We start from the raw sequence: 24,184 nt of genomic DNA on the forward strand, positions 1-24,184 counted from the left end.
TTTATGTATATTCTAGTTTGATGCATTATGTCATGTGGAAGGAGAGCATAAATCGTATCATTAATAAATATTTTAAAACCTTGTTGAAAGTTACAAAAATATGCTAGAAAAGTTAGATTAAGCATTTTTTATTAATGCTTTCTTTTAACTTCTTTTTTATTTTCTTGATTTTCTATTAAAAAAGTATTAATTTTTAAAAAACCTTAACCATTCATTTATTTGGAAAAGCTTGTGATAAATCATATTTAAAACAATATGAGAGAATCTCAATCTAAAAAACCAATATTTGTTGAGCAGCAGAAATATTTAAAACTAAGATATTAAATTCAAAAGCTAGCTAAGTTTATGTATAAGATTTATTTTTTAAAAAAAGTCTTGGGCATGGGAGAAAATACAATGTTGGTGTATACATGTATAAAACATTTTTCTAAATTTTAAGTAAGTTATTATCTTATGGTTTCTTAATTCACCACACACACACACACACACACACGGGGGTAGGAATAATCAGAAGAGAGAATAATACACACACATGCATGTTTATATATATATATAAACTAAAATAAATACTGCTAGTTAATACTAATAAAAAAATTAGTTTATTACTCATTTTATCATGTTATTGTAGATTACTTTGATAATTAATTTTACTAGTCTTTGTGTTTAAAACAAATGAATTCATGGAATTTTAACATGAAAGTAGCATAGCATTCATTGAACAAAATCGAGGGAACCACTCAATGTCTAAATTCATTTAACAAATAAGAAGGTTGCTCAATTTAGTTGTTTTTATGAGTGTGAATGATGGATCACTGTATTTTATATTTATATGTGTGTGTGTGAATGCATGGTAATAACACAAGATGATGTGGATTTAGCTCATTTACAGGCTCAATGTCCTTAAGTTTAGCTACGGCTGAGTTCAAGTGATGTGGGTTCGGTAAAGTGTAAGATCCAATATCCTTGAGTTTAGTTACGCGCTGAGCCTAAATGCATGTGGGTCTAGTAAGGTATCAGACCCAACATTTTTAGGTTCAGCTACGTAGCTATGCTCAAGTGCATGTGGGTCTAGCACCCAACATCCTTGAGCTCAACTACGTACTGAGGCCAAATGCATGTTGGTCTAGCAAGGTTCGGTAACCAATATCATTAGATCTGAAATCATTCCAAGTCTAAATATATATAGAGTTGATAGTCTTTTTAGGTCTCATGTTGGGTCACAAGGATTTGTTTGTTTATTCTTGTGTCTTTTAACATAAAATATTAAAAGTAAATAATGATAATCTCTTTATATCCCTAGATGTATAAAAGTCTCCTAAGGGCCTACCATATTTCCATCAATATTAATATTGTGTAAGAGATATTTATCTCTCATTAATGTTGTGTAAGGAATATTTATTTCTCATTAATGTTATCGTGAGAAGATGACATTTTAACCTCTTCATTTAAGCAACGTGACAAAGTTCAGAGATTATATATACCACCTGAACCACCCAAGTAAATGACTCACACTTTTTCTATTACCTAAAATATTCATACTCTTATTTTCAGAGCATTTATGATACATAACTAGGAACTTTCTTATAATTAAAAGCTTATTCTCTTATTTATTGCATTTTCTTATTAAAAGTTATTGATTTTATTATCGAATGGGCCCCTAAATCCTACCAAAATGGATTGTTTTGCAGGTGTCAGGTCTTCTATCATCAACCATCAATTTCGTGAACTCTAGAAAAGGGAATATTAAAGTGAACGTGTGATTACCTACTATTCTAACAATAAAAAAAATCTCATTCTTTAGCATATTGGATATTTGAAACTTTATCTACGTGTGTTTAAAAAAGTCTTGAATTTGAACATTTGAATACTTTATGTTTGAAAAAAACTTGAACACTTGAAATACAAGATTCAAAGAAATTTGAACACTTGAAAAACAAGATTAAAAGAAAAGCTCATGTTAATAAATGCATGTGTGTTCGGTATTTTGATATAAGATGATTTTTAAAAGTAACTTTTACTTAAAAATATATTAAAATAATTTATTATTATTATTAATATTAGCACATCAAAATTATAAAAAACCACTAAAAATTATTAAATTAATATTTTTTCAATTAAAATACACTTTTAAAACATAAAAAAAAAAAAAAACAGAACCTACCCCATAATTTAAAAATGTCAGTGTGGGGAATGGTGGGAGGCTTTTTTTGTTGACTGTTCCATAAAAATTGGTGGTCGTACCTATCATTTCATGTTTATCGCGACATAATTTTCAAAAATAGATGTTAGGACAGATCATGATGATTTATGTATCTAATTCCAATAGTAATTAGTGAATGATGTTTCAACAAATTAATCCATCAAATCCCCCCCTTTTCTTGTTGTTGCCTACACCCTCTAGAACTCAAGTCTTGATAATCTTACAAGAATAGGAAAAATTATCCAACAAAAGGTGCAGTCAACTATCAACGTAACGCCTAACTAAAAAAAGGAAACGAAAAGTCAATGTTTCCAAGTTATCAGTCAATGCCATTACCATTTCTCTAAAAAACAGTGAGTTTTTTTAGGAAGCTGTGAAGGATAAATCCATTCCTAGCAAGTATTTTGAGGCTACCCTTTGTTTGTCCTAACTGGATTGTCGAGTGTGAGTCAAACAAACAGCCTTGGCTTCTTTTTTTGTTGTACATTTGTATTTAATCTCCTTCAGCTTCTCTCCTTCCCTTTCATCACTTTATACATACAGACAGCCTCTTCTTCCATTCCTTAATCCTGTTCCTCCAAGGTTGCTTGCTGAAAGTAGCTGGATTTTCACCGCCTTGCATCACTGAAGAATCAGAGGCCTGTTCTGTGAGGTATGGTTTCTTTTTACCTGCTCAAATGCCAAATTCATGTTACTGGAGTTTGAGTATTTCTTGATATGGCATCTCATGGTTGCATTGATAGACAATCTAAATACCGTATAAACTAACTGTTCACGTTTTGGCAGAGCAAACAAGCTCTCTTTTTCTTAGCTATTATATTTGATAGTTTTGAGCAGGAGAGTCGAGCTTCATCAGAAAATAGATATTAGAACAATATTAGGCACCCTGCAGGAAAAACAAGACTATGCCAGCCAGATTACGACAGATGAGTTTTGTTCTTCCTATATGCTCCTATTCCTGGTCAGAATATGAAAAACCTTAAGGAAATTTACATAATCTGTTGAGGGAAACATCAATGCAAACCCCAGTTAACGTTATATCTTTTTTTTTTAAAAAAAAAAAAAAACTTATAAGGGTGAATTCCTTACATTAAATTTATTAGAATTTTATAGATAAAGGAGCAAATTACCTTAGTATCTGACCCATCTTCTGCATTGGGTCCCGAGCCGGATAAAACAGGAACTCAATTTGAATTATGCTGGTCAAAATCATGGTTTTGAGACTGATAGGAAGCAATAGAAATTGGGAAGGGAGAGAGATTAACACTTTCCTGTAACCATTCAAGAGTCAAAAGAAAATAGGTAAGCCTAAAGCCAAGCCAGAACCCATAACAATGTGTCTCAAGACACTCAAACACACCATGTAAAAGGCATTGCTACTTGTTATTGGCAAATGTGATTGCCACGTCCAAAATATGGCTCCATGTCTATGGATTGTAACTCAAGCATGGAATATATAATTCCTATCCAACTGCAATGAAAACCTACCTTCGTCTTTTAGTTAAAGTTTATACTTTTGACTGCTCTGAAATGGAAGGAGTTAGGCAAGCCAAGGTGCTGCCAAACATTTCATGGGCACTTTCACTAATAATATATATTTACATGCTTTGATGTAATAGATGTCACTCTTTAGATGCATGAATTCTGCCTAACCGTATGCATGTTTGTTCCATAAATGAGAGGCTTCCAGCTCACAAATTTGAACCTTTTCAGGTCGTAGCCTAAATGACTTGGGAGCAAGCTTGTACATTGAGATAAGCATCAATGGAGAAGCCGCCAAGCCAGAGCACAGTCGGTGGTAAACCTATTACTACATTTGTGCAAACAGACACAAAGGCCTTTCGTGATGTCGTTCAGCGGTTAACAGGCTCATCAGAGGGTGATGCAGCAGAAGGAACAGCAGGAGCAGCAACAAAGATTGCAGGCATAAAGAGATCAACACCTAAACTCCATGAAAGAAGGCAGAACCTAAGGCCCAAGCTAGAGATAGTGAAGCCCCCTCTTAACTTCAAACCTAGTACATCGCCAACAACATCGGGTAATCACAGTCTTCTTCCAAGTCCTGCAGGAACCCCTTCGTTCATGTTCTCCCCTTCCACCATTTTATCAAAACTGTCAATCCAAGAACAGGAGAGCAGAGGAGAGTCAGCAATATCTGACTTAAATAACGAGGAAGAAGAGAAAGCCATTAAAGAGAGGCGATTTTACCTGCATCCATCACCACGGTCTAAACCTGGTTACACTGAACCAGAGTTGCTCGCCTTGTTTCCTTTAACATCCCCCCAAGCAAGTGACAAACACTAATTTGACAGTGCATATCCTCCCACTGGAAGAACTTTTTTCCATGCGAAGTAAAGGACGTCGTGTTAACTGTTACCATAAACAGATGTAATCGTTTTTGAAAAAGCACCAAGTACTGTAATGGTATTGTTCTGATAATTCTCAAGAGATCATTTTTCATCACAAACAAGCATGCGCGGTGACTCATGCGAGTGCAGAAATGACGACTAAGGTATCCATTTTTAAATATAATGAATGAGTAAAAGTGCAGGGGATTATGTGCCATTGGAAGCCTTCATCATATCTTCTTGAAGCATGCATGGTTAACTTTTCAGGATATCGCTGTGGTCTGCCCATAGGTTATTTTTCGCTATACAATCAGTGTCCATTTTACTCTCATTTTCCTGACCTTTTTGTTGAATGTCATCTGTGGTCTCATTGCTGAGGGATTGCAACCACTTAACAAAAATGACAGAAGAAATCTGAACTCTTTGACAAGTGTGTTTACTGGTAAATATTTCTAAAGGAAAGGATTGACACACTGAAATCTAGACTATAACTAAAAAATTGTAGTGTAATAGTTGAATATATATATATATATATATATATATATATATATATAACCGAAATTTCAACAAAGTTTCTTTTATATTTTTTTTTATACCAAGTTATCGACTCAATATTCTCAATCTATAAACATCAATCAAAATAATCATCCCATCATCTGAACCTTTAAAACTCAACCATATTATCAAATTCTCTTTTCCATATTCTATAAAACGATTATTTAAAGTCAATTAATTCATAGCATGCATTACATCATATATAAGTAATTAAGTTAAATATTATAATTCTTAAACACAAAAGTGTATTACAACAAAATATTGGTTCTTCCAATAACATCAATTACTTAACAAAATTATCCATCCATACATCTACTTTCCAATTTGAGGGTACCTAAAAACATAATCATATTAAGCATGGTTAAAATTATACATTACGATAAACAAATAATTAAGGACTATTTATTTATGTGCATTAATGTAATTCCCTTTTAAATGAAATATATTATCTTTAGTAATTCAATAATTTCATCAATTCTTAATATGATTTCCGAATAGAAATAAATTTACGAAAATACCAAGAATATCTCTAACAAACCCACATATTTAACTTTAATTTAAATCAATTAAATTCTACAATTATCCATTACACCGAGTATTTATCTCATTAATCAGGGAGTTAAATTCTTTTAACTTACCCATTCGTCAGGATACAATTTCCCTTAACTAGGAAATCATTATCTTCATGCACCCATTTATCTGGGCATTATTTCCATTAACCAGAAAATAATCTTTCAAATTCGCCTATTCAACAGGGCATTAAACTACCTCTTTATTTCATAACTTTATACTAAAATTACTATCTAAGAAAATTCCTTCTACAATAATTTCAAATAAGCTATTAAGTTACTTTAAAGTGTTGAACACCTACCTGATGCTTGTGTGCGTGACGAGGTCCCTTGTAGATTAGATCCTGCGGCCTCATCTGTACCAACACAATTTACCATGTCATTGCTCATTCATTATAATACTAATTACATATTTCTTGATTAAATCCAACACCCTTAAATAAGTTTAATTAAACTTTTAAATCAAGAAGGATAAAATCCCCTTTTTCATTTTTTTTATCGTTATAAGTCCCCGAATTCTCCAACGATTTACTCGATTTGTCTAAAACCACCCTCCTAAATTAACGAAGTCCAAATCAAAACTTTTTTCCCTTTTCTCTTTTTTTTTTTTGTGTGTGTTATTGCCGAACTTCAATAAGGAAAGAAGGTGAGTTTTTCTCCATTCTTACAAAAATCATTATTCAATTAACCTATCAACATCAATTATCTACAATTTGATAAGATTTCTAAACAATTTTATTAAAACTCAATTGTCCCAATTTTCTTTTTCATATCCGAAATTCATTTAAAAGAAGAAAGTGAGGATTTTTCTTCTCTCTTTGAAAAATCCTTATTTCATCTATTAACATTTATAAGCCTATATTTTCCCACAATTTCCAAACAATTGCATTAAAACCTTAAATCTTTCAAATCTTCCTCTTTGGCTGAAACCTCTAAAGGAGGAAAGGGATTTTGTTTTTTCTATTTAAAATTAAACACTTACCCAATCATAATTCATGCTTTCTAACATGGTTCAATCATAATTTCCATTATTCTCATAATTAATATCATAAACCCACAATTTCACATAATCAGAATAATTCAATTCCTTTATCAAAACATAAAATTTGAGAAATTAATCACTTGGAGCATGTTCTTTACTTTACTTTGATAAGGATTCAAGGAAAAAATGCAAAAAAAAAATCAAGTTGTCTTGTCCTCTCTCTTCAAACCCTAGCTTGAATTTCTTCTTCCAAAACACTCACAACACTAAAATCACCCCTCTAAATTTGTTTAACTAAGTTAATCACTCCAATTATACACTTTTATTGATGAAATCAACAAGAATTCAAGTAGAAAAATCACACAAAACCTCTTCCTCTCTTTGTTTTAAACCGTCGGCCAAGAGAGAAAAATGGGGCATTTATAGTCTAATTTTTCTTGTATTTACACATTGGCTCTCATTACTTCTTATTTCTACTTTTGTCCCACAATTCTCTTTTTTACTTAATTTACACCATAAAACCTTCTCTTTTATTCTATTGTATCTCTTCACAATACCTGAAATCCTTTTATTTAATCTATTCAGTGTTTTATTTACTTTGTTCGGATTATAATTTATTGGGTTTTCACAGGTGCGTTATTAGGAATTCTTTGCATAAGAACACAAAACTATTGTTTAGAAAGCTAAAAACCAGGAGTTTATAAACAATATATGTTGCATAGTACTTTCTCTAGTCATATTTGACATGTTTGCTTATCTTTACTATTCAATTATATTCATGTGAGGTAAAGTTCCATTAAGCACAGCAATAATCACTTCAATTCATGAACTTAAATAAGAACAAGTTACAAAGTTTAAGGCGCATCCGTTTTATCTGTTGGAGTTTCCCAGCAGTTGGGAGACAGTCATACTAGTCTTTCAAAATAACATATGAAACAATACCAGGTCACTAAAAGAAATTGTCCAGTTAAGTTGTTAACGAATAACTTTCGGATGCTATCTACTGGAGGTTATGTAGAATTTTATGATGTCAAAAGTTCTATGGTTAGGACTTGCCTCTCCAGGAATATGGATACTTGAGGGCAGATGGATGTGAGTTAGAAAGGCATTGAACCTTGATGCTCAACTATATAGAAACTGTGTTGAACAGAAATCTGCCAAAAAACAAATTCCTCTTAAGTTGATAATAAACCAGGTGACAAACAAATATTAAACAAAATGGTGACATGTTAGAGATAAATGAACAAGTATAAATACAGCTATGAAAACCTCAGTCTCTTATAATTATGAAAATATCCAATCTCAATGCCCACAACTCACTAAGGTATGCCACCAAAAAAGATGAAGCAAGCAGAAGGAATTGGTTGACACATTGAGGCCTTCCAAAGGACTGTGGAGTGACTCATTTTGATGGTTTGCACACATTAAGGCCAAACAAGGGGTCTAATGAAATCCACACTTTTACAATTTGTCATTTAGACGCAATAGATTTTATCCCATATTTTGAAGTTTCTATAGAAGCAATAAGATAAAAACATTAATTTGAAGTTGGAAACATACCAAAACTGTAGCAGAAACTCATTCCATGATCCTGACACAGAAGTTGGGAAACATTGCATCCAATCGATTAACTTGAAGTGGATCATGTTTAACAACTGAATCAACATGAAGTAGAGAGATTGTGTCTACACCCCAATGCAGCAGACTTATGCCTTCGAAAATTTATATCCGATTATAGTAACATCTTTTGCAAGGCAACTCCACTTGCTTTCACATCTAACATTCAGAAAGCTGTAAGTTTAACAGTTGATTTAATTGAAATGGCTCTTTGATTTGGCCATTTAAGGTACTTAATATTCTGTAAATATCAATTCTATGAGGATGAGAAGTATCTCCAGCCACAAAGACATTTTTTCTCCTCTCCACTTCAATCCAACTGCATCCTGCTGGCTTTTTAAGATCTCTTGTCCTCATCAGTTTCCTTATTTCCATGACTCCATCCCATCTAGCATCTGCTGCATACAGGTTTGACAAAACTACATAGTTCCCAATATTCTCTGCTTCAATTTTAAATAAACGGTCAGCTACAAAACGACCCAATTCCACTTCATGATGGGTCCTGCAGGCACCTAACAGCGTCCCCCATATATTTGCATTAGCTTCAATGGGCATTCCAGTGACCATAGAAAATGCATCATCAATTCGACCTCCCCGAGCAAGAAGATCCACCACACAAGAATATTGTTCCATGGTTAGCTTCATTCCATGGACCTTCTCTATAGAATAAAAGATATTTAATCCTTCATCTACAAGGCCAGCATGACTGCATGCAGATAAAACAGTGGTGATGATAACATGATCTGGCTTTATACCCAATTCAATCATATGAAAGAAAGTCCCAAGAGCTTCCTTTCCCATACCATGCATGGCATATCCTCTAATCATGGCAGTGAATATAATCAGATCCTTATTTGGAATTAATTGAAAAAGTTTAAAAGCATAGCCTATGCTGCCGCATTTTGCATATACATCTTGCAGAGCTCCATCCAAGTGGAGATCACCAAAACAAGACCTGATCGCATATCCGTGGCACTGCTTTATCAATTGCACAGAAGCCATTTCAGCACATGCTGGAAGGAGGCTCATGATAGTCACTGCATCGGGTTTTATTCCATGAGCTTGTAGCTCATGGAAAAGACCAAGAGCTTGACTAGAACAATCATTTTCAGCATATAATCTAACCATTAGATTCCAAACAGAGAGATCTGAGGAAGGCATCCTGTTAAAAGTTATATATGCTTCATCAAGTAACCCGCAATTGATATAACCTGAGATTATTGCTTTGAAAGTGACCAAATTCCTGTTCTCTGATAAACTCTGGAAAACTTTAGATGCGTACTCAATGTTACCACATTTAGCATATGCATCAAGTATTGCATTTCCAATGGTAGGTTCAACATCAAATTTTGATGCTAAAAGACGATGCCTAATTGAGTAGCTATGGGCCTCTTTAACCTTGTCTTCTTTCAAAACATTAACACAAAAGTGAACAACACTTAAGATTGTAACAGAATCAGGTGTAGTTCCTTCACTAAGCATCCACCGTAATAATTCCAGAAACCAGGTATTATACCCACTCTCAACAAGGGCATCAAGCATAGAATTCCATGATATTAGGTCCCTCCGAGAAATCATAAAAAATGTCTCGTATGCTCCTTCTATGTCATCACACTTGGCATAAAAACTAACTAGAGCATTCCCGACAGATGTATCCTCACATAATAATGGATGCCGAAGGACATAGCCATGAATCATTTTACCAACATGCAAGTTTCTAGACTGTGCACAGGCAGGAATAATGCAGAGAAGGGTGACAGAATCTGGCTCAATCATGTCTAGAGTAAGTAATTCATGAAACAATTCCAAAGCTTTTGACCATTCACCATTTGATGCATATCCTGCAATAATAGCATTCCATGAAACCAAATCTCTCAATTCCATTCTTCGAAACAGCAATTCTGCTTCTTCTACCCGTCCAACTCTTAAATAGAAACTTACCAAAGCATTCCAGACAAAAACATCCGCTAACAACTCGTTATGCCGGAGCACATAACCGTGAATCTCTTTCCCAAACCAGTAAGCAATATACTCGTCAAAAGATGCACAAACAGGCAGAATATTAGCTAAGGTAGTATAATTTGGCTTTATTTGACCTTTTAGCATCGAACTAAACAATCTAAATGCATCCTCCATCAAATTATTCTCTGCAAACCCTGAAATAATCGCATTCCATGAAACAACATCTTTTTCATCAATACTATCAAAAGCAGCATAAGCATCTTGGCATACTAGTCCACATTTTGCATACATCGACACCAATGCATTCCCAGCAAGTGTATGTGTATCCAATCCAGATTTAATAGCATAACAATTCACACTCCTACCCATATATACATCCCCTAAGCGAGCACAAACAGGAAGAACAATAGCAGCAGTAACAGAACTAGGCTTCGGATAATTAGCACCATGCATTTCCCTGAATAACCTCAAAGTCTCAGCATCATAAACTCTGGACCCAGCATACCCAGATAAGAGAATGTTCCAAAAAATAGGATCACGATCATTACAACTACCAATTTCACCAAAAAGTTTCTTGCTTTCATCTAGAGCTCCACATTTGGCATACATATTAAGCAGGGCCTTAGACACAGCATGGCAAGAAACATGACCTATTCTAACAATACTCCCATGAAGAGCTCTCCCCCATTTTATAGCTGATAGTCCAGCACAAGACTTGAGAATCGATGCAACAGCCTGATAATCTTGTCTAAAATCTCCATTACAGTCACTTATCATGGTATTCCATGCTTTTAAATATGGCCCAACCATCTTACTAAACAGCACCACTCTAGTTTTTCTCGACAACCCGAGTTAAAAAAAACAACTTTTTGTTATTGTTTTCGGCTACAAAATGAAAAAAAATTAGACCTTTTTTCTTCACATGGAAATTTCAACAAATAGTTTGCATGCAAAAGATCAGCCCTATAAAAGCATAAGAGCGAGATCCAATTGAGCTCAAACCCACCAATTCCTTGAAGATTCATGTTCCATTTTTTCAAAGAAGCACCTACTTCATTGGTCAACTGAAATTGGGTCCGATCCTCCTTCGAAGAATTTTGAAACTTTCAATGGTAAAGACCACCATTATATTCGTCACTTCACTTTCTCAGGTATTGCCCAATGCAATTTTTAGTTTTTTACATCAAGGAAATGGCTTTCCTGTCCTCCAGCATACGTTCTCCAATGAAGGGTAGTTTGGGAATTCCAAGTATAAACTGAAAGGCCCGAAATTACCTCGAGCAAGAGCAACCCCACCCACTTTCCCTCTTTCCCTCTCAGTGGATTATTATTATCAATTAATTAGCAAGTCAATTTTAATCAAATCAATCAGAGAAAAAAAAATAAAATTGAATAGGGTTTCGGTCCCTCTATCTCCCTCCTTCTTCAAGAAGACAGAAGACAAAGTTCTGAAGGTTTCTATGTCTCAAAGGTTCGATCTTTAATCTCTACAGTTTTTTTTATTTATTTAATTCAAATGGTTTGAGTCTTTTTTTTTTTGGGTTTTATATGACGATTAACATTTTAATAGATTAAAGATTGAAACTTTGATTGTGGGCTATTTTTTTAAAAAAAAGAAATTGATGTTTGGTTAATGAAATTGATGTGAATGGATGGGACAATCAAATGGTCTCTGACTTGGTGATTAAGGAGAATTTACTTATCGTTTTTTATGTTTGGATTAGTTGAATTGATGTGAATGGGAAACTTTGTTTATTGTGATTATGATGTATTCAAAGGGACATTAATTTGATGATTAATACTGTAAGAGATGAAGGAGAATTTATTTTTTCGTTGTGGAATATGTTGTTGTTGTTGTTGTTCACTTTGATGTCTGCATTAGTTAATTGATATGAATAAGAAATCAAAGTGCTTACGGTGATTTTTCAACTCCCTTTGATTCTTGTGTGGGTTTCTTTTTGATGTATTTAGGAAACCTTGCAAGTATTTTGCTCAAGGAGCATGCTGGCGAGGGGATCATTGTAAGTTTGTGCACGAAAGGAAAGAGCCTCAACCTCTGTCAAGAAATGTAATGATATTTTGTGTTTATTAGTTTTTTTATGATGATTTGTTTTGGTTGAGTCAGGATTTGATTAGTTCTCTTATTGTTTGTTGGTTTTATATTACTTATTTATCGATGCAGGTTTGTACTTTTTATCAAAAAGGAAATTGCACTTATGGAAGTCGATGCAAATATGAACATGTCAAAACTTCCTGGGTAGCTTCTGGTGGTGCTGCCGGGGCATCATCTTCATCGAGTCCTCATCAATCTGTAATCTTAAGTTCTGTTCCTGCAAGTGTTGGATCAAGTAGGGATGGCAAAAAAGAAGACCGTCCTCTCTGTTCGTTTGATGTTGCTGGTGATTGCCCCCATGGAGATAAATGTTCTTTTGTTCATGGTGATTTATGCCCTACCTGTGGAAAACATTCCTTGCATCCCTTCCAGGCAGATGAGAGAGAGGAGCATTTGAAGTCATGTGAGAAGAACCAAAAGTTTCTTGTGGCAGTAAAACGAAGTGAAGAAATTGAGTGCAGTGTATGCTTGGATCGTGTACTTTCAAAGCCCACAGCAGCTGAACGAAAGTTTGCAGTCCTACCTGAATGTAATCATCCATTCTGCATATCCTGTATCAGAAATTGGCGTAATGGTTCCCCAGCCTCTGGGATGGCATTGAGAGCCTGCCCAATATGTCGTAAAACATCACACTTTGTCATCCCAAGTCTTATTTGGTATTCCTCTAAAGAAGAAAAGCAAGAAATTATTGATACGTACAAGGCCAGGCTCAGGTGATCTTTTTGAAACTCTGTATATCTCTGCTTTACTTGCAACCTGATTTGTTTGATCATCAATCTAATCTTGGATAGATTCAGAAATAATTTCAAACACATGCCTATTGTAGTTGGACACTTATTAAGATATCCCTGTTCTACTTCTTGATGTAGTAGAAGAAGGAGATATAACTTTGTTCATATTCTGAACAAATTATCGGTTTAAGCATCGACAAGCAAGCTAGATACTGAATATGGACCTAAGAGAACTTGATATTCATTAATTTGTGCTGTAGATTTCTGTTGTGAAATAACTGCAAATCTGCAATCATATTCATTTTTTATTTTCTGTTTTTGCAGGCAAATAGATTGCAAGCACTTCAACTTTGGGAATGGGAACTGCCCATTTGGCATCAATTGTTTTTACAAGGTAAGATTAGTCAATTTGAATATGCAATTTCAATTACATATTGCTTCTTTGTCTGTCGCACTGTTAGAGTATCTTGTGAAGATTCTATTTTTTATCTCAAAATGTTTTTCACAGGCGCTCAATTTACCCACAGACATTTAGTGATAATTGAAGGCTACCAAAGCTATAAAGCTATGTTTTATTCTTAACTGCACTTACCTGGACCTTTTTTTGTCTGATCGTCTGAACATGTGTTGTTAGACAATAACTTCTCTACTCTTCACACCCCCATTGCCAATGTGCTAGCCTCATGCCTTTGCTGGCTGCCCTCTTTTGAAGCTGTAACGTTTTTAAATTTGGGTGTATTGAATCTCTCTCTCCGGGTCTTGAATGTCTCTTCTTCTGTCTGTAAATTTTCTCACATGCATGTATTTTTAGGATTGTTTTTTGGAGGCATAGTTGAATGTTGTGGCACTTTTTCCACAAATGGTAAAAAAAGAAAAAAAACAGATTTAAGAACCAGGAGATAAATCTTTCTTTATCATTGGAAGAGTGCTTCCTTTATGTTCATGTATCGTTAGCTTATTACTCCTCCTAATGAATATCTTGTTGTGTTGTGTTGTGTTCTAGCACACTGTCATGCCGGGCTCATATACATGGAAACATCACAAGCCCCCTCCAAGGAGGCCACCACCTCGTCGCAGATCCAATGCAGGGCATGCAGATTCATCATTTGATTATTTTGGGCCAACAATGGAAGATTTACTAGACATGTTTGATGATGATTATCTTGATTATGATAATTACTGCGATCCCTTTCATGAAGAATATCAACTGGACATCTTTGATTATGAGGATTATTTCGATGAAGAACGTCTTTCTCCTTTTGACATGGCTTTATTACTTGCAGGAATGGATTGTGGAGGAGCAAGTGACATCTCTAGTGATGAGGATGATTTCTATTAATTCATATAGTTTTTTATCCTTCGTTGCAAACAGTTTGAAAATGACAGCACAAGTCATTTTGCTTTCTGGGATTTAGTATCTTTCTCCTCATAAGCATCTTTGAGAAGATGAAGTTCGTGGTCTGTTAACTATATAAGGTTGTGTTGCAGGGGTTGTGTCAAGAACTGTATGTTCTGATTGCATTGTAGTAGTACGGCTGCCAGGATTTTGATTGCCTCTATTTATATGTTCACGGCAACATATTGGATAAAGATAGTAGGAATTTGCAATGTCATCGGTTTTTATTTCTATCTTTATCAACACTGGTATTATAATTTTAGGAGGCTCAATTTTCATGAAAAGTGTGTTTCTTTTTCGCATTTTGATCATCATTCCCACAAGAATATTTTTTTATATATAAATATATGTACAAGAAAACCAGGATGAGGAGATTCTGACATTGTTGAGAGAAAGGAAAACAGGCTCTGGGCCTTTGATTGCTGTATAAAGGGCATACATAGCAAACGGAAATGCCATTTTTACCTTCACATGTTTGCGGAGACAAGGAGAGACAGACCATTTGTTTTTCTGGAACAAAAATACACTCTCTTCTCCTTCTAGGTTATACTTGTAGACGTGACAGCAGAAATTATAGCTTAGTCCCTATGAGCTAAAACCCTAATAAATTAGCCCTCATGATCAACCTTAAGCTAATTCTTTGATTGTCAACTCATTATTAATGGATCCATTCCTTGTTAAAAAGAAATTATCGAACATTAGCCTTTTTCATCTTCATTGATCAATTTAGATCTTGTTCATATCGTATTATTTCTTCTTTTCTTTAATTGAACCTATTATATATTAGGGTTTTGAAAGCAGCTTTATTTTTCACTATTTTGTGTTGAATGAAAATGCTATATTTTTCGTTCTTGTTTGATATTATGCTACTTCCTGTTTTTCAAAATATTTTTTATATGAAAAATATTAAATTTATAATTTTTAGATAGTGATTTTTATGTGTTGAAATAAAAAATAAAAAAAATATATATTTTTAATTAAAAAATACTTTTAAAAAAACACCAAAAAAAAGGGACAGTTCACCGCGAACCAATGGAAGGACAAAAATATAATTTAATGTGAAGACATAAGGATTGAAATATAGGGTTTGTTGAATTAGAGGGACTAGATTATTAGTTTTTTTAAAAAGCACCATGATCAAAGTAACAACTAGCGACAAGAGATCCACTTGATTAAAAAGAGATGCTTAAAAATATCTCTAACACAACACAACTCCTTCTCCTAGTCATCCTCTACAATATAAAAATAAAAATATCTCCATTAACTGTCCAACTTCGAATCCATCAACACACCGCCTCTCCTCTCTCTCATTCTCTGAAGAGAGAGTAACGAATCTGCATCCATTGCTGTAAGAGAGGAAGGATAAGATGGCGCCACCTGCAGTACCAGGAGGAGGTGCTGTTGCTGCTGGAGGAGGGCAACAGGGACAAGGACAGCAACGACAGCAGCAAGGAGGGATGGGGCAAACAATAACAGGGATAATAAGGATGGCTGTTTTTTGGTACTTCATATCTAAATTCATCTCTCCCAAAAAAGCCCCTACGGACCCCTCCATCCTCATCTCCAATCTCTTCCAAAAAGGAGATTCTTTGGTATGTTTTAAGGGTTTTTTTATTATTTCTGTTTTGCGATCTGAGTTTTCTTTTTTACTCTGATTTTTCTCTTATTTTGAAAAAGTTTTGATCTTTGTTGCTGGGTTGATCATGGATTGGTGTTTTTTGCTACTGGTGTTATTGGGTTGGTGTTAAATTTGTAAAGACAGATCAAACTTTAGAGATCACCACCTGAGGAAGTTGTTTTGAACATGCTAACTATATTTTCAAGCATGTGTATTATGAGAAGACTGATTCTGTTTGGGAATTTGTGAGTAAGGTCACAGTTTTGGAATTTTATGCGTCATGGCCCTGTGATGTGGAATTTACCTGTACATGGTCATCACTGACAGTGTAAGCTATGAAGTAGGATTTAGAAGCATTTGCAAGCCGGTGCCTCGTAATGGTTTGAATTGGCAGTGACTACTGCTAGCGTGCAGTCCTGTGTGCTTGGATTCTCACAGTTTTATTTGCAAAATTCTATCATGTAGTCATATATGATGAGTTGATTTGGTGAATAGATACTGCTGTATCAGGGGCATAGGCATACCTAGAATTAGGTAGGAATGAAAAAGAGAGGGCCCCAGCCAGTAGAATGAGAAAAGCCTCGGAGTGAGTCCATTTAAAAGGTGAGGAGTTATACTTTTCAATGGCAAGCAGAAACGGCCACACCACACTCAATTGAACTCGAGTGTTTATGCCTATATAGTGGCATAAAAGGGAGGAACGTACTTCCTCTATAGACCAATTCTACTAGAGAGTGGGTTGTACCAGCTAGAAGCTATCAAGCAGTTAGAAGGCTTCCAATTTGAAGAATTGAATCTGGGATCAAAGGAGATTAGGTTATGTCGAGTAGGGTTGAAGAGGTAGCTAGATTAAAATGCTACTTCAGGATCTTAGGAGTCAGAAAGTGTAGCGCTAGAGCTGTATGACTGTTCCTGACACAAAACAGGAGGTCAATCTTTTCCCATTGAGACAGTCCTCTTTTTTCAGTGATGTATGGCAAAAGGTCTTGAATATCTAAGTTCTAGTTTTTCAGCATGTTGTTTTTCAATATAATGAAAGACTGGTTCTTTAGCCTGGTTCAGGTAACCACATTTGGTTTTCTTTTGGAACGTTTTAAGTGGGGCCTGAATTTTCAACTTGGGAACCTTATGCTTGTTTTCCTTGTATTCTTTTAAATTTTGGATTCTATGCTAACACCTGGTCATTAGTCCCTGCTATAAATGGTGAAGTGGGAGATAGGAGTGTTTGCTAGCAGAGTTTCCTTCCAACGCTTTAAGCATGATACTGATTACAAAGATAATAAAAATTGTGTAGTGAATCAGCAGTCTAGTACTTCTTATACAAGGATGACGTGTAATTGGCTATGGTATGTTGCTGGAAAGCAGCAAATTATGCACATTTAAAATATGTAAGAAAGTCATCTGAATGTTGTAATTTTGGTAAAATCAACCCAAGAAGGCTTCTAACTTTTCATCTTCCTACAGGCATCAGAAAAGACATGGATATATGTAGCTAATGATTTAGAATGAAGCATCACAAGATAAAATATAATAAAGATTTACACGTGGAAAAATACTGGATTTAATAACTCTTTTGAATTGCCTTTTTCCTTGTCATATATATTTTAATGATGCTGACAATTTCCTTTTGCTTCTGATCTATTTTGTTAGCAGTTTTATTCTAATTGAACTTCATCTGCTTTCAGGATATGTGGTTCTATCTCTCTGAGCAGGAAAGGTTTAATGACTTCAATAATGAAGGTGCGCTTATTTGGCATGAAACAAATATACCTTATGCCATTTGGGGACCAGAGAGCACAAGGTCTCTTTCTTTGAAATACTATCCATCTGAGGTACCATAGGCTGCAAGCACATAATCTAACTTCCTATGTCCTATTTTCAAGCAAAATTCATTACGATTATATTCTGAAAGACAGTATTAAGTCAGTTATATTCCTTTTCCCCTGTAAACTACCAATAAACATGAAGGCATTTTTCTCTCCCAGGCATTGAAGCACAATGGCACTCTTTATGCACATGCTTTCTTTGCACGTTCTGGATATCCACCAGACCCAAGTGATCCTGAGTACCAGCCTCTTGCTGCTTTTGGAAGGACACACCGTAAGATTTTGTCCATGCACATCAGATTTATCTTTCATTTCATTATTTGATGACATCTTGGTCGATACAAATCCTGATGTTAGTATCTCTACCTTTTCAACAATTCCAGCTGTTGTTGCATATTTGCCCAAGTCAAAAACAGATAAAAGGAAGAGCCTGTTGGGTGATTCCAAAGACTCCAAGGAGGGTGAAGTGGTTTCTCAGGTCTCTTCTTGGCTATTTGTCATTTGTAAAGTTACTTGAAGATGAATTTTTCATTGATGAGTTCTATCAAAAAGAATTTCAATATTTCTTATTGTTAATGTTATTTGATATACATGAATATGATAACTGTTTTAGCAATCATACCTGCTGAATCCTCTGAAAAAAAAAGATTTGAGGGGCACCATTGTTTTCCGTTCACACTTCAATCCTGAATGGTTCTCAGAATTTTGGTTTCTTAGCATTCAGAAACTTGCTGTTTTCCATCATTTGCCTTTCTTCTTTGTGACACTTTTTCTCATTGTATTGTCCTGCATTTACAGTCTTAATACAAATTTATGTTAATTGCTTCAGGTGGTTGATGATAGTCAAGCTGATTCTAAAGATGATGGCCCTGTAGAATGGATTTCATATTGGAAACCTAATGTTACAATTAATCTGGTTGATGATTTCACAAAGTATGTTTCCTCTCATTGTCAAGGTTCTATAAGATTTTGCTTCTATCAGCAAAAACAAATAAGTTGAAAATAGGAACTTTCTGATCATCTCATCTGATATGGTTTGGAGGACTAAAATGCAATGGGGATTTTCTTTTACTTTTTTCATATTAGTTATAATCCTATTATCATTGAGAATATAAAAGCCTGTATATGCTAATACACGCTTTTCTTTTTCTAATGATGGTTATGCTCTGCTTTGCTGGTAATTATGCTAATTTTTTGTCCCTTTGTTTCCTGTGCAGATACCCCCATAATGCTGTACCGCCAAATATTGCTTCTTGTATCCTTACATTCTTGTATTTCTTCAAGTGTAAATTTATTTATATGATTTCTTTTTCCCATTCCTAGAGATTTTGAAAGAAGTTTGTTGGGTACCATTCTGAAATGGTTCAAACACCTAACCTCGCAAAGTTGAGCCCCCTCCATTGTCAATTCTACACTTAGAAACTTTTCCCACTAGGAGCTGTAGAGAAATTTACCAACAGGAGGAATAAAAGCGACAATTTTCTAATGTCAATGGACAGCAACATTGCTGTCGTTGTGGCAAGTGTTTAATTTGACCACGATACAATTAATTATATCTCTATGTTTACATGCAAACATAAATGAGTCGTTATACAACTACACACTCTATCTAGTGCACTGGCACTGTACTGTAGATGACATAGATGTATAAGAATAGCAAAGAGGTAGGTTTACAAAAATTTTAGCGATGTGCTTCTTATGTGGCTCTGAAGCTTGCTACAGCTTGTGTCAAAGTAGAAATTATCAAGTTGTCATTTTGGCTTTGAGTTCTTGACTTCAGATTTGCAGACTTGAATGTTGAGCCTACTTCAGGGAATTACTTCCCCACCATATTCTTCAATGAATTCTGGCTGCTTCGAGATAAATTGATCGCACTGAATGAGACAGTGACAGAATTGACACTTAATTTGGAGGTGGGTCCAATAAGCATGACAAAATGGCAACTATTCATGCAGATTGATCAGTCATTCCAGGTTCATCGTAGTTATGGAAGCATGCTCGAAGGCGAGGCTGATGAACTGAAGGTACACTTATCTATATTCAAGTCATAATATGAAATTGGGTGGCTGGAGAGTCTAGATTTAGTTGTGAATGTGATACATAACTTAAACCTTTTAATTCAAAGTCCACTTAGTTACATATACTCTCACTTTCATTTTCACTTCAAATTGTCTTAGATTTGAGACATTAACATGGAGTTGCTGAATTGTGAAATAACTCCATTGTTTAGTTCAAGTTGGTTTCTAACTAGTTGACTTGGATACCTGAGCCATGATAATACATAAATTACTTTGTAATCTTTTCTTAGATGGATAAAAGCATAATTAATTGCTCCCTGAAGCTATACCCTAGGTTCTGAAGCTATACCCTAGGTTCAGAAGCTAACTTCTTCTGCTGATTGTTTCCTTGCTACTCTTTAAAGCCAAATGAAAGATAAGAATTATCTGTGTTTTCTTGTTTTCCATGTACTGATTAGTTGATAATCTTTTCAGAGGGTGTTCTTGGAAGGAAATCCTTACCTCCTGGTGATTACCATGGTTGTTTCAATGCTTCATTCAGTGTTTGACTTCTTGGCGTTCAAGAATGGTGAATTATGTCCTACTACAATAAGATTCCTATTTAACTTTAGGATTTGTTGTCTCTGCTGATGCTTTTTGTAGGATGTATATGGAGCTTCTTTAACTTTTTTTTTTTTTTTTATATCTCTGCAGATATCCAATTTTGGAACAAAAATAAGTCTATGGAAGGACTGTCTGCAAAGTCTGTTGTTGTGAGCTTTATTTCTCAGCTCATTGTCTTTCTTTATCTGCTTGACAATGACACTTCATGGATGATTCTCGCAAGTTCTGGAGTTGGCTGCTGCATTGAGTTTTGGAAGATAGGGAAAGCCATGCACATAGAGGTATCGTTCCTGATCATATTTACTGAGATTTGTTAGTCCTTCTGTGTGTGGATGTAACTCCACACAGCTGGCAAAGATTTAATGTCGTTGCTATTTTTTTGTAGACATAAAAAAAATAGTAGGTTTACACACAGAAATATTTTTTTCACTGTGGCTTATTAATGTTGCATTTGTTACATCTCTCGTTATGACATCTATATCCTTCATTCACAGCATTAACATTAGTGCATACGTTTTTGCTTCTATCTTTATCTGCTCGCATGTCCCTGTAGCACACTATGAGCAAATTCTCTTTACTCATCTTCTGATTTTTGAATTCTGCATGTTTTACATTTGTTGATATTACATCCATCCTTCAGCTAGTTGTATAAATGTTTGCTAATAGTAGTTTCATGAGTTGTCAAGTGACAAATTTCATAATTGTTCTCTTGTCTCCAGATCGATAGAAGTGGAAGAATACCTATGTTAAGGTTCCGAGATCGCGAGTCGTATGCAGGGAATAAGACAAAGGAATATGATGACCTTGCAATGAAGTATTTGTCCTATGTGCTCTTCCTCCTTGTTGCATGCTCTTCTGTTTACTCACTAAAGTATGAGCGCCACAAGAGCTGGTATTCATGGATTCTCTCTTCACTCACAAGCTGTGTTTACATGTTTGGTAAGCCACCGTTTCCTTCCATCCCTTCACTTATTCTGTATTTTTTCTAAATTGAGAGTTTTTGTTATATGGAGCAGGAATTTGAATTATGTTTTTTTCTATAATTAATTTGTTATTACAGGTTTTATCATGATGTGCCCTCAGTTGTTTATAAATTACAAGCTGCAGTCTGTGGCACATCTTCCATGGAGGCAGATGACATACAAGTTCCTTAACACCATCATTGACGATCTTTTTGCATTTGTCATCAAAATGCCAACATTGCATCGGCTTTCTGTCTTCCGTGATGGTGAGATATATAGTCAACATTCCATGGTCATGACAGTCATGTAAGATGGTCCAATTGTGCACTGCTGACAATATTAGTTTTGTTTACGTTGCAGATCTTATATTTCTGATATACATATACCAGAGGTGGGTTTATCCGGTGGACAAATCACGTGTAAATGAATTTGGTTTTGGTGGTGAGGATGATCAGGCATCGGCTGGTGAAGTAACTGCTGCAAAAGAGGAAGAGAAGAAAACTAACTGAGCTGTTGTCAAATCCTTCGAAACTAGCTAAAGTTCAGATAGGATGTTTTGAACCTTTGTTTTCATTTCATTAATTATCATAGAATGTTTTTCCAGAGATTTTGTTGGTATTTGATTGCAAAAGTGATTTTGGGATCCCCTTCCTGGGTTAAGTTCTGCCGGTTCCCACATATTGCTCTGTGTTTGTAGATTTGGAGTTACCTGCAACAAATGAACCTTCAGACAGGTAAATAACTGCACTGTTGGCTAATATAGCCTGCTAACCACATAAAACGAAATATGCAACCATCCATTGCCGCCAAAAACCCCATAAAAAGAGTCTTACAGTAACTGATAACCCCCCCCCCCCCCCCCCCCCCTCTTTTTTTTTTTGGCACGTATTTCGTATCCCTGGGGTGATAAAACAGTCTATTCTTTGCAAGTTGTGTATTTACAAGAGAGAAACATGAAAATGCCTCAAAAGTTTCTCGGTGCTTTGTGATTAAGAGTTCACACCACTGCTCTATTTCTATAGCCGTTTCTTCCAAGTCTCACCTTGGAACTTCAGGCATTGCTAGTGCCATCTGACTGGGTTGGAGTGTACTTCTTCATAAGGCTGGCTCGTCGAGCATCAAACTCTCTATTTCAAGCTTCCTGCGCTTCATTGCAGTCAGCTTCTCAGCATATTCTTTAATCAAGTCATATCCCTCTCACCCAAATGCATAGCAATATTGTAGTGTATAGGTTTTCTTAGAAGTCCATAACATGCACGCAGCAGCATCAAGTAGCCAACATCAGTTTTCAGGTGTACAATCTTTTCTATGATAGACAAAATTATATCCAGTTACTAGCAGTACCTCTTCCTTGTTCTGTTCATGATGCATTTGGGTTCTCAGCCTCACAATACGGTTTTCTTCCTCTGTCTTCCGCAGCTTCTCATTCACTATCCCAGAAAATTCTTCAAGTTGTTCTTCAACAACCTTGTTCTTCAAGTATAAGAGTTGCTGGTTGTCCTCAGCCATTTGCCTGATTTGGTTCACAACCATCAATCCTTTGCATTTGCCTAACACTTCACCAGCAGAAGATGTATTCATCTCTGTCTCACCATGGCATTATCATTGGAAGGCAAGTTATTAAACTTCTATTCCTCCCCACTCCACAGCACCCTCTATCAGTAACACCAAACCCTGCTTTTCTTTTTTTTCTTGTTTTTGAAATACATATATAGATTGTAGTGTATAGCATTAATATGTAATTAATAACGAGGTGTATATATTTTTATAAAAATACATTTAGCTAATAAAATATTAAATTAATGTTCTTTGATGTATACTATACTTATAAACATTGAAGGTCCTTACCATAAGATTCAGGATTTTTTATTATTTTAGTGAATGCTCCAAAAGTATTGCCATACACAAAAATTGTGTTGGTTGGATTATTCTAGCCCTGGCCCAACCCCTAATAGCATTCTTTTGCTTGACTTCAACAAGAAATGAATAAATTATCGTACCAATATTTGTGAAATGCTGTTGCTTGTGAGAAGATGAGCCAAGTCTTTGGGGCTGTAAGCCTGTAAGTGTATATAACTGGTAGAGTGTATAAGAGGCGAGAGGTAATTATTGATATAGTCATTGCTACCATGGCTGCCTCAATTGCTTGCCATCCATTATCCTCTTCGATTGGCTCAAGGCACTCTCCAGATTTTGCACATGTTGGCTTAAGGTATACCTATCTCCTTGTACCATTTTAAGAAGGCAAGACTTTATAAGATTAGTTAGGTAAATATTAATTACTAGAGGTTTTTGCATGACTCATCAAGAATCCCTGCTGCTGCTGAAGCACAATTTACTCCACTCAGAACGCTTTCTGCTGCTGAGAAAGTGATTGCGAGGGCTGGAAGAGAAGGCAGGCCAAGCAACTCCCCTACAAAATCTACGAGAGAAGAAGCAATATTTCACGTGCATGGTAGCGTATAGGGCAATATCAAAGTGTGCATGGTGTTAGAGACGTTAGACGTCTAGAGTTTATGACGTGTTAGGTCTCTAGTTTAATCTGTTAATAACTCCTAGTATTTAGGAGCTCATTTTGTTTTTCAGATTAGTGTTTGATTGCTTCTTAGTTGTTTACCATGATCTTAGGGTTGTTAAAGACGTGGGCTGTTATTTTGCTATTCAGTTATTTGTAATGGCTTTAT

The 24,184-nt window shown here is 35.2% G+C and overlaps 4 protein-coding genes across 10 annotated transcripts; 3 read left to right on the forward strand and 1 right to left on the reverse strand.

Moving 5' to 3' along the window:
* Nucleotides 1-2,668: 2,668 nt before the first annotated feature.
* Nucleotides 2,669-11,393, reverse strand: LOC7472585 (putative pentatricopeptide repeat-containing protein At5g08490). 6 transcript variants are annotated; one of them, XM_052452065.1, is made up of 6 exons: nucleotides 8,215-11,393; nucleotides 5,975-6,028; nucleotides 4,409-4,535; nucleotides 3,906-4,312; nucleotides 3,331-3,471; nucleotides 2,669-2,869 (listed from the first exon to the last, which is right to left on the reverse strand). In XM_052452065.1, the coding sequence occupies exon 1, from the start codon at nucleotides 11,041-11,043 to the stop codon at nucleotides 8,431-8,433; it is 2,613 nt and encodes an 870-aa protein (XP_052308025.1). In that variant the 5' UTR covers nucleotides 11,044-11,393; the 3' UTR covers nucleotides 2,669-2,869; nucleotides 3,331-3,471; nucleotides 3,906-4,312; nucleotides 4,409-4,535; nucleotides 5,975-6,028; nucleotides 8,215-8,430. The 6 variants fall into 6 exon arrangements, with proteins under 6 accessions (XP_052308025.1, XP_024455053.1, XP_052308023.1 ...); XM_024599285.2 differs by having other exon boundaries at nucleotides 4,143-4,312; nucleotides 4,409-4,570; XM_052452063.1 differs by having other exon boundaries at nucleotides 4,409-4,570.
* LOC7463014 (VQ motif-containing protein 31) lies at nucleotides 3,965-4,670 on the forward strand. Its single transcript, XM_002305311.3, has one exon. The coding sequence runs from the start codon at nucleotides 3,965-3,967 to the stop codon at nucleotides 4,502-4,504; it is 540 nt and encodes a 179-aa protein (XP_002305347.1). The 3' UTR covers nucleotides 4,505-4,670.
* Nucleotides 11,394-11,527: 134 nt separating the features above from the next.
* LOC7463015 (E3 ubiquitin-protein ligase makorin) lies at nucleotides 11,528-14,757 on the forward strand. 2 transcript variants are annotated; one of them, XM_024599288.2, is made up of 5 exons: nucleotides 11,528-11,704; nucleotides 12,205-12,301; nucleotides 12,410-13,059; nucleotides 13,402-13,471; nucleotides 14,081-14,757. In XM_024599288.2, the coding sequence occupies exons 1-5, from the start codon at nucleotides 11,694-11,696 to the stop codon at nucleotides 14,414-14,416; spliced, it is 1,164 nt and encodes a 387-aa protein (XP_024455056.1). In that variant the 5' UTR covers nucleotides 11,528-11,693; the 3' UTR covers nucleotides 14,417-14,757. The 2 variants fall into 2 exon arrangements, with proteins under 2 accessions (XP_024455056.1, XP_024455057.1); XM_024599289.2 differs by having other exon boundaries at nucleotides 11,530-11,704; nucleotides 12,416-13,059.
* An 842-nt stretch (nucleotides 14,758-15,599) lies between these two features.
* Nucleotides 15,600-22,178, forward strand: LOC7472586 (uncharacterized). The gene is made up of 12 exons (XM_002305313.4): nucleotides 15,600-16,065; nucleotides 17,777-17,923; nucleotides 18,077-18,191; nucleotides 18,301-18,395; nucleotides 18,747-18,850; nucleotides 19,135-19,172; nucleotides 19,706-19,941; nucleotides 20,410-20,503; nucleotides 20,629-20,819; nucleotides 21,258-21,477; nucleotides 21,599-21,766; nucleotides 21,861-22,178. The coding sequence occupies exons 1-12, from the start codon at nucleotides 15,841-15,843 to the stop codon at nucleotides 22,007-22,009; spliced, it is 1,782 nt and encodes a 593-aa protein (XP_002305349.2). The 5' UTR covers nucleotides 15,600-15,840; the 3' UTR covers nucleotides 22,010-22,178.
* Nucleotides 22,179-24,184: the final 2,006 nt, after the last annotated feature.

The sequence above is a fragment of the Populus trichocarpa genome, chromosome 4, assembly GCF_000002775.5.
Source record: "Populus trichocarpa isolate Nisqually-1 chromosome 4, P.trichocarpa_v4.1, whole genome shotgun sequence".
NCBI lineage: Eukaryota > Viridiplantae > Streptophyta > Magnoliopsida > Malpighiales > Salicaceae > Populus > Populus trichocarpa.

Coding starts and splice junctions, on each gene's coding strand:
- LOC7463014 (XM_002305311.3), top strand. CDS start 3,965: ATGGAGAAGCCGCCAAGCCAGAGCACAGTCGGTGGTAAACCTATTACT.
- LOC7472585 (XM_052452064.1), bottom strand. CDS start 11,043: ATGGTTGGGCCATATTTAAAAGCATGGAATACCATGATAAGTGACTGT.
- LOC7463015 (XM_024599288.2), top strand. Junction 12,302..12,409: donor CTCAACCTCTGTCAAGAAAT/GTAATGATATTT, acceptor ACTTATTTATCG/ATGCAGGTTTGTACTTTTTA. Junction 13,472..14,080: donor GCATCAATTGTTTTTACAAG/GTAAGATTAGTC, acceptor GTTGTGTTCTAG/CACACTGTCATGCCGGGCTC.
- LOC7472586 (XM_002305313.4), top strand. CDS start 15,841: ATGGCGCCACCTGCAGTACCAGGAGGAGGTGCTGTTGCTGCTGGAGGA. Junction 16,066..17,776: donor TCCAAAAAGGAGATTCTTTG/GTATGTTTTAAG, acceptor ATCTGCTTTCAG/GATATGTGGTTCTATCTCTC. Junction 19,942..20,409: donor GCGAGGCTGATGAACTGAAG/GTACACTTATCT, acceptor TAATCTTTTCAG/AGGGTGTTCTTGGAAGGAAA.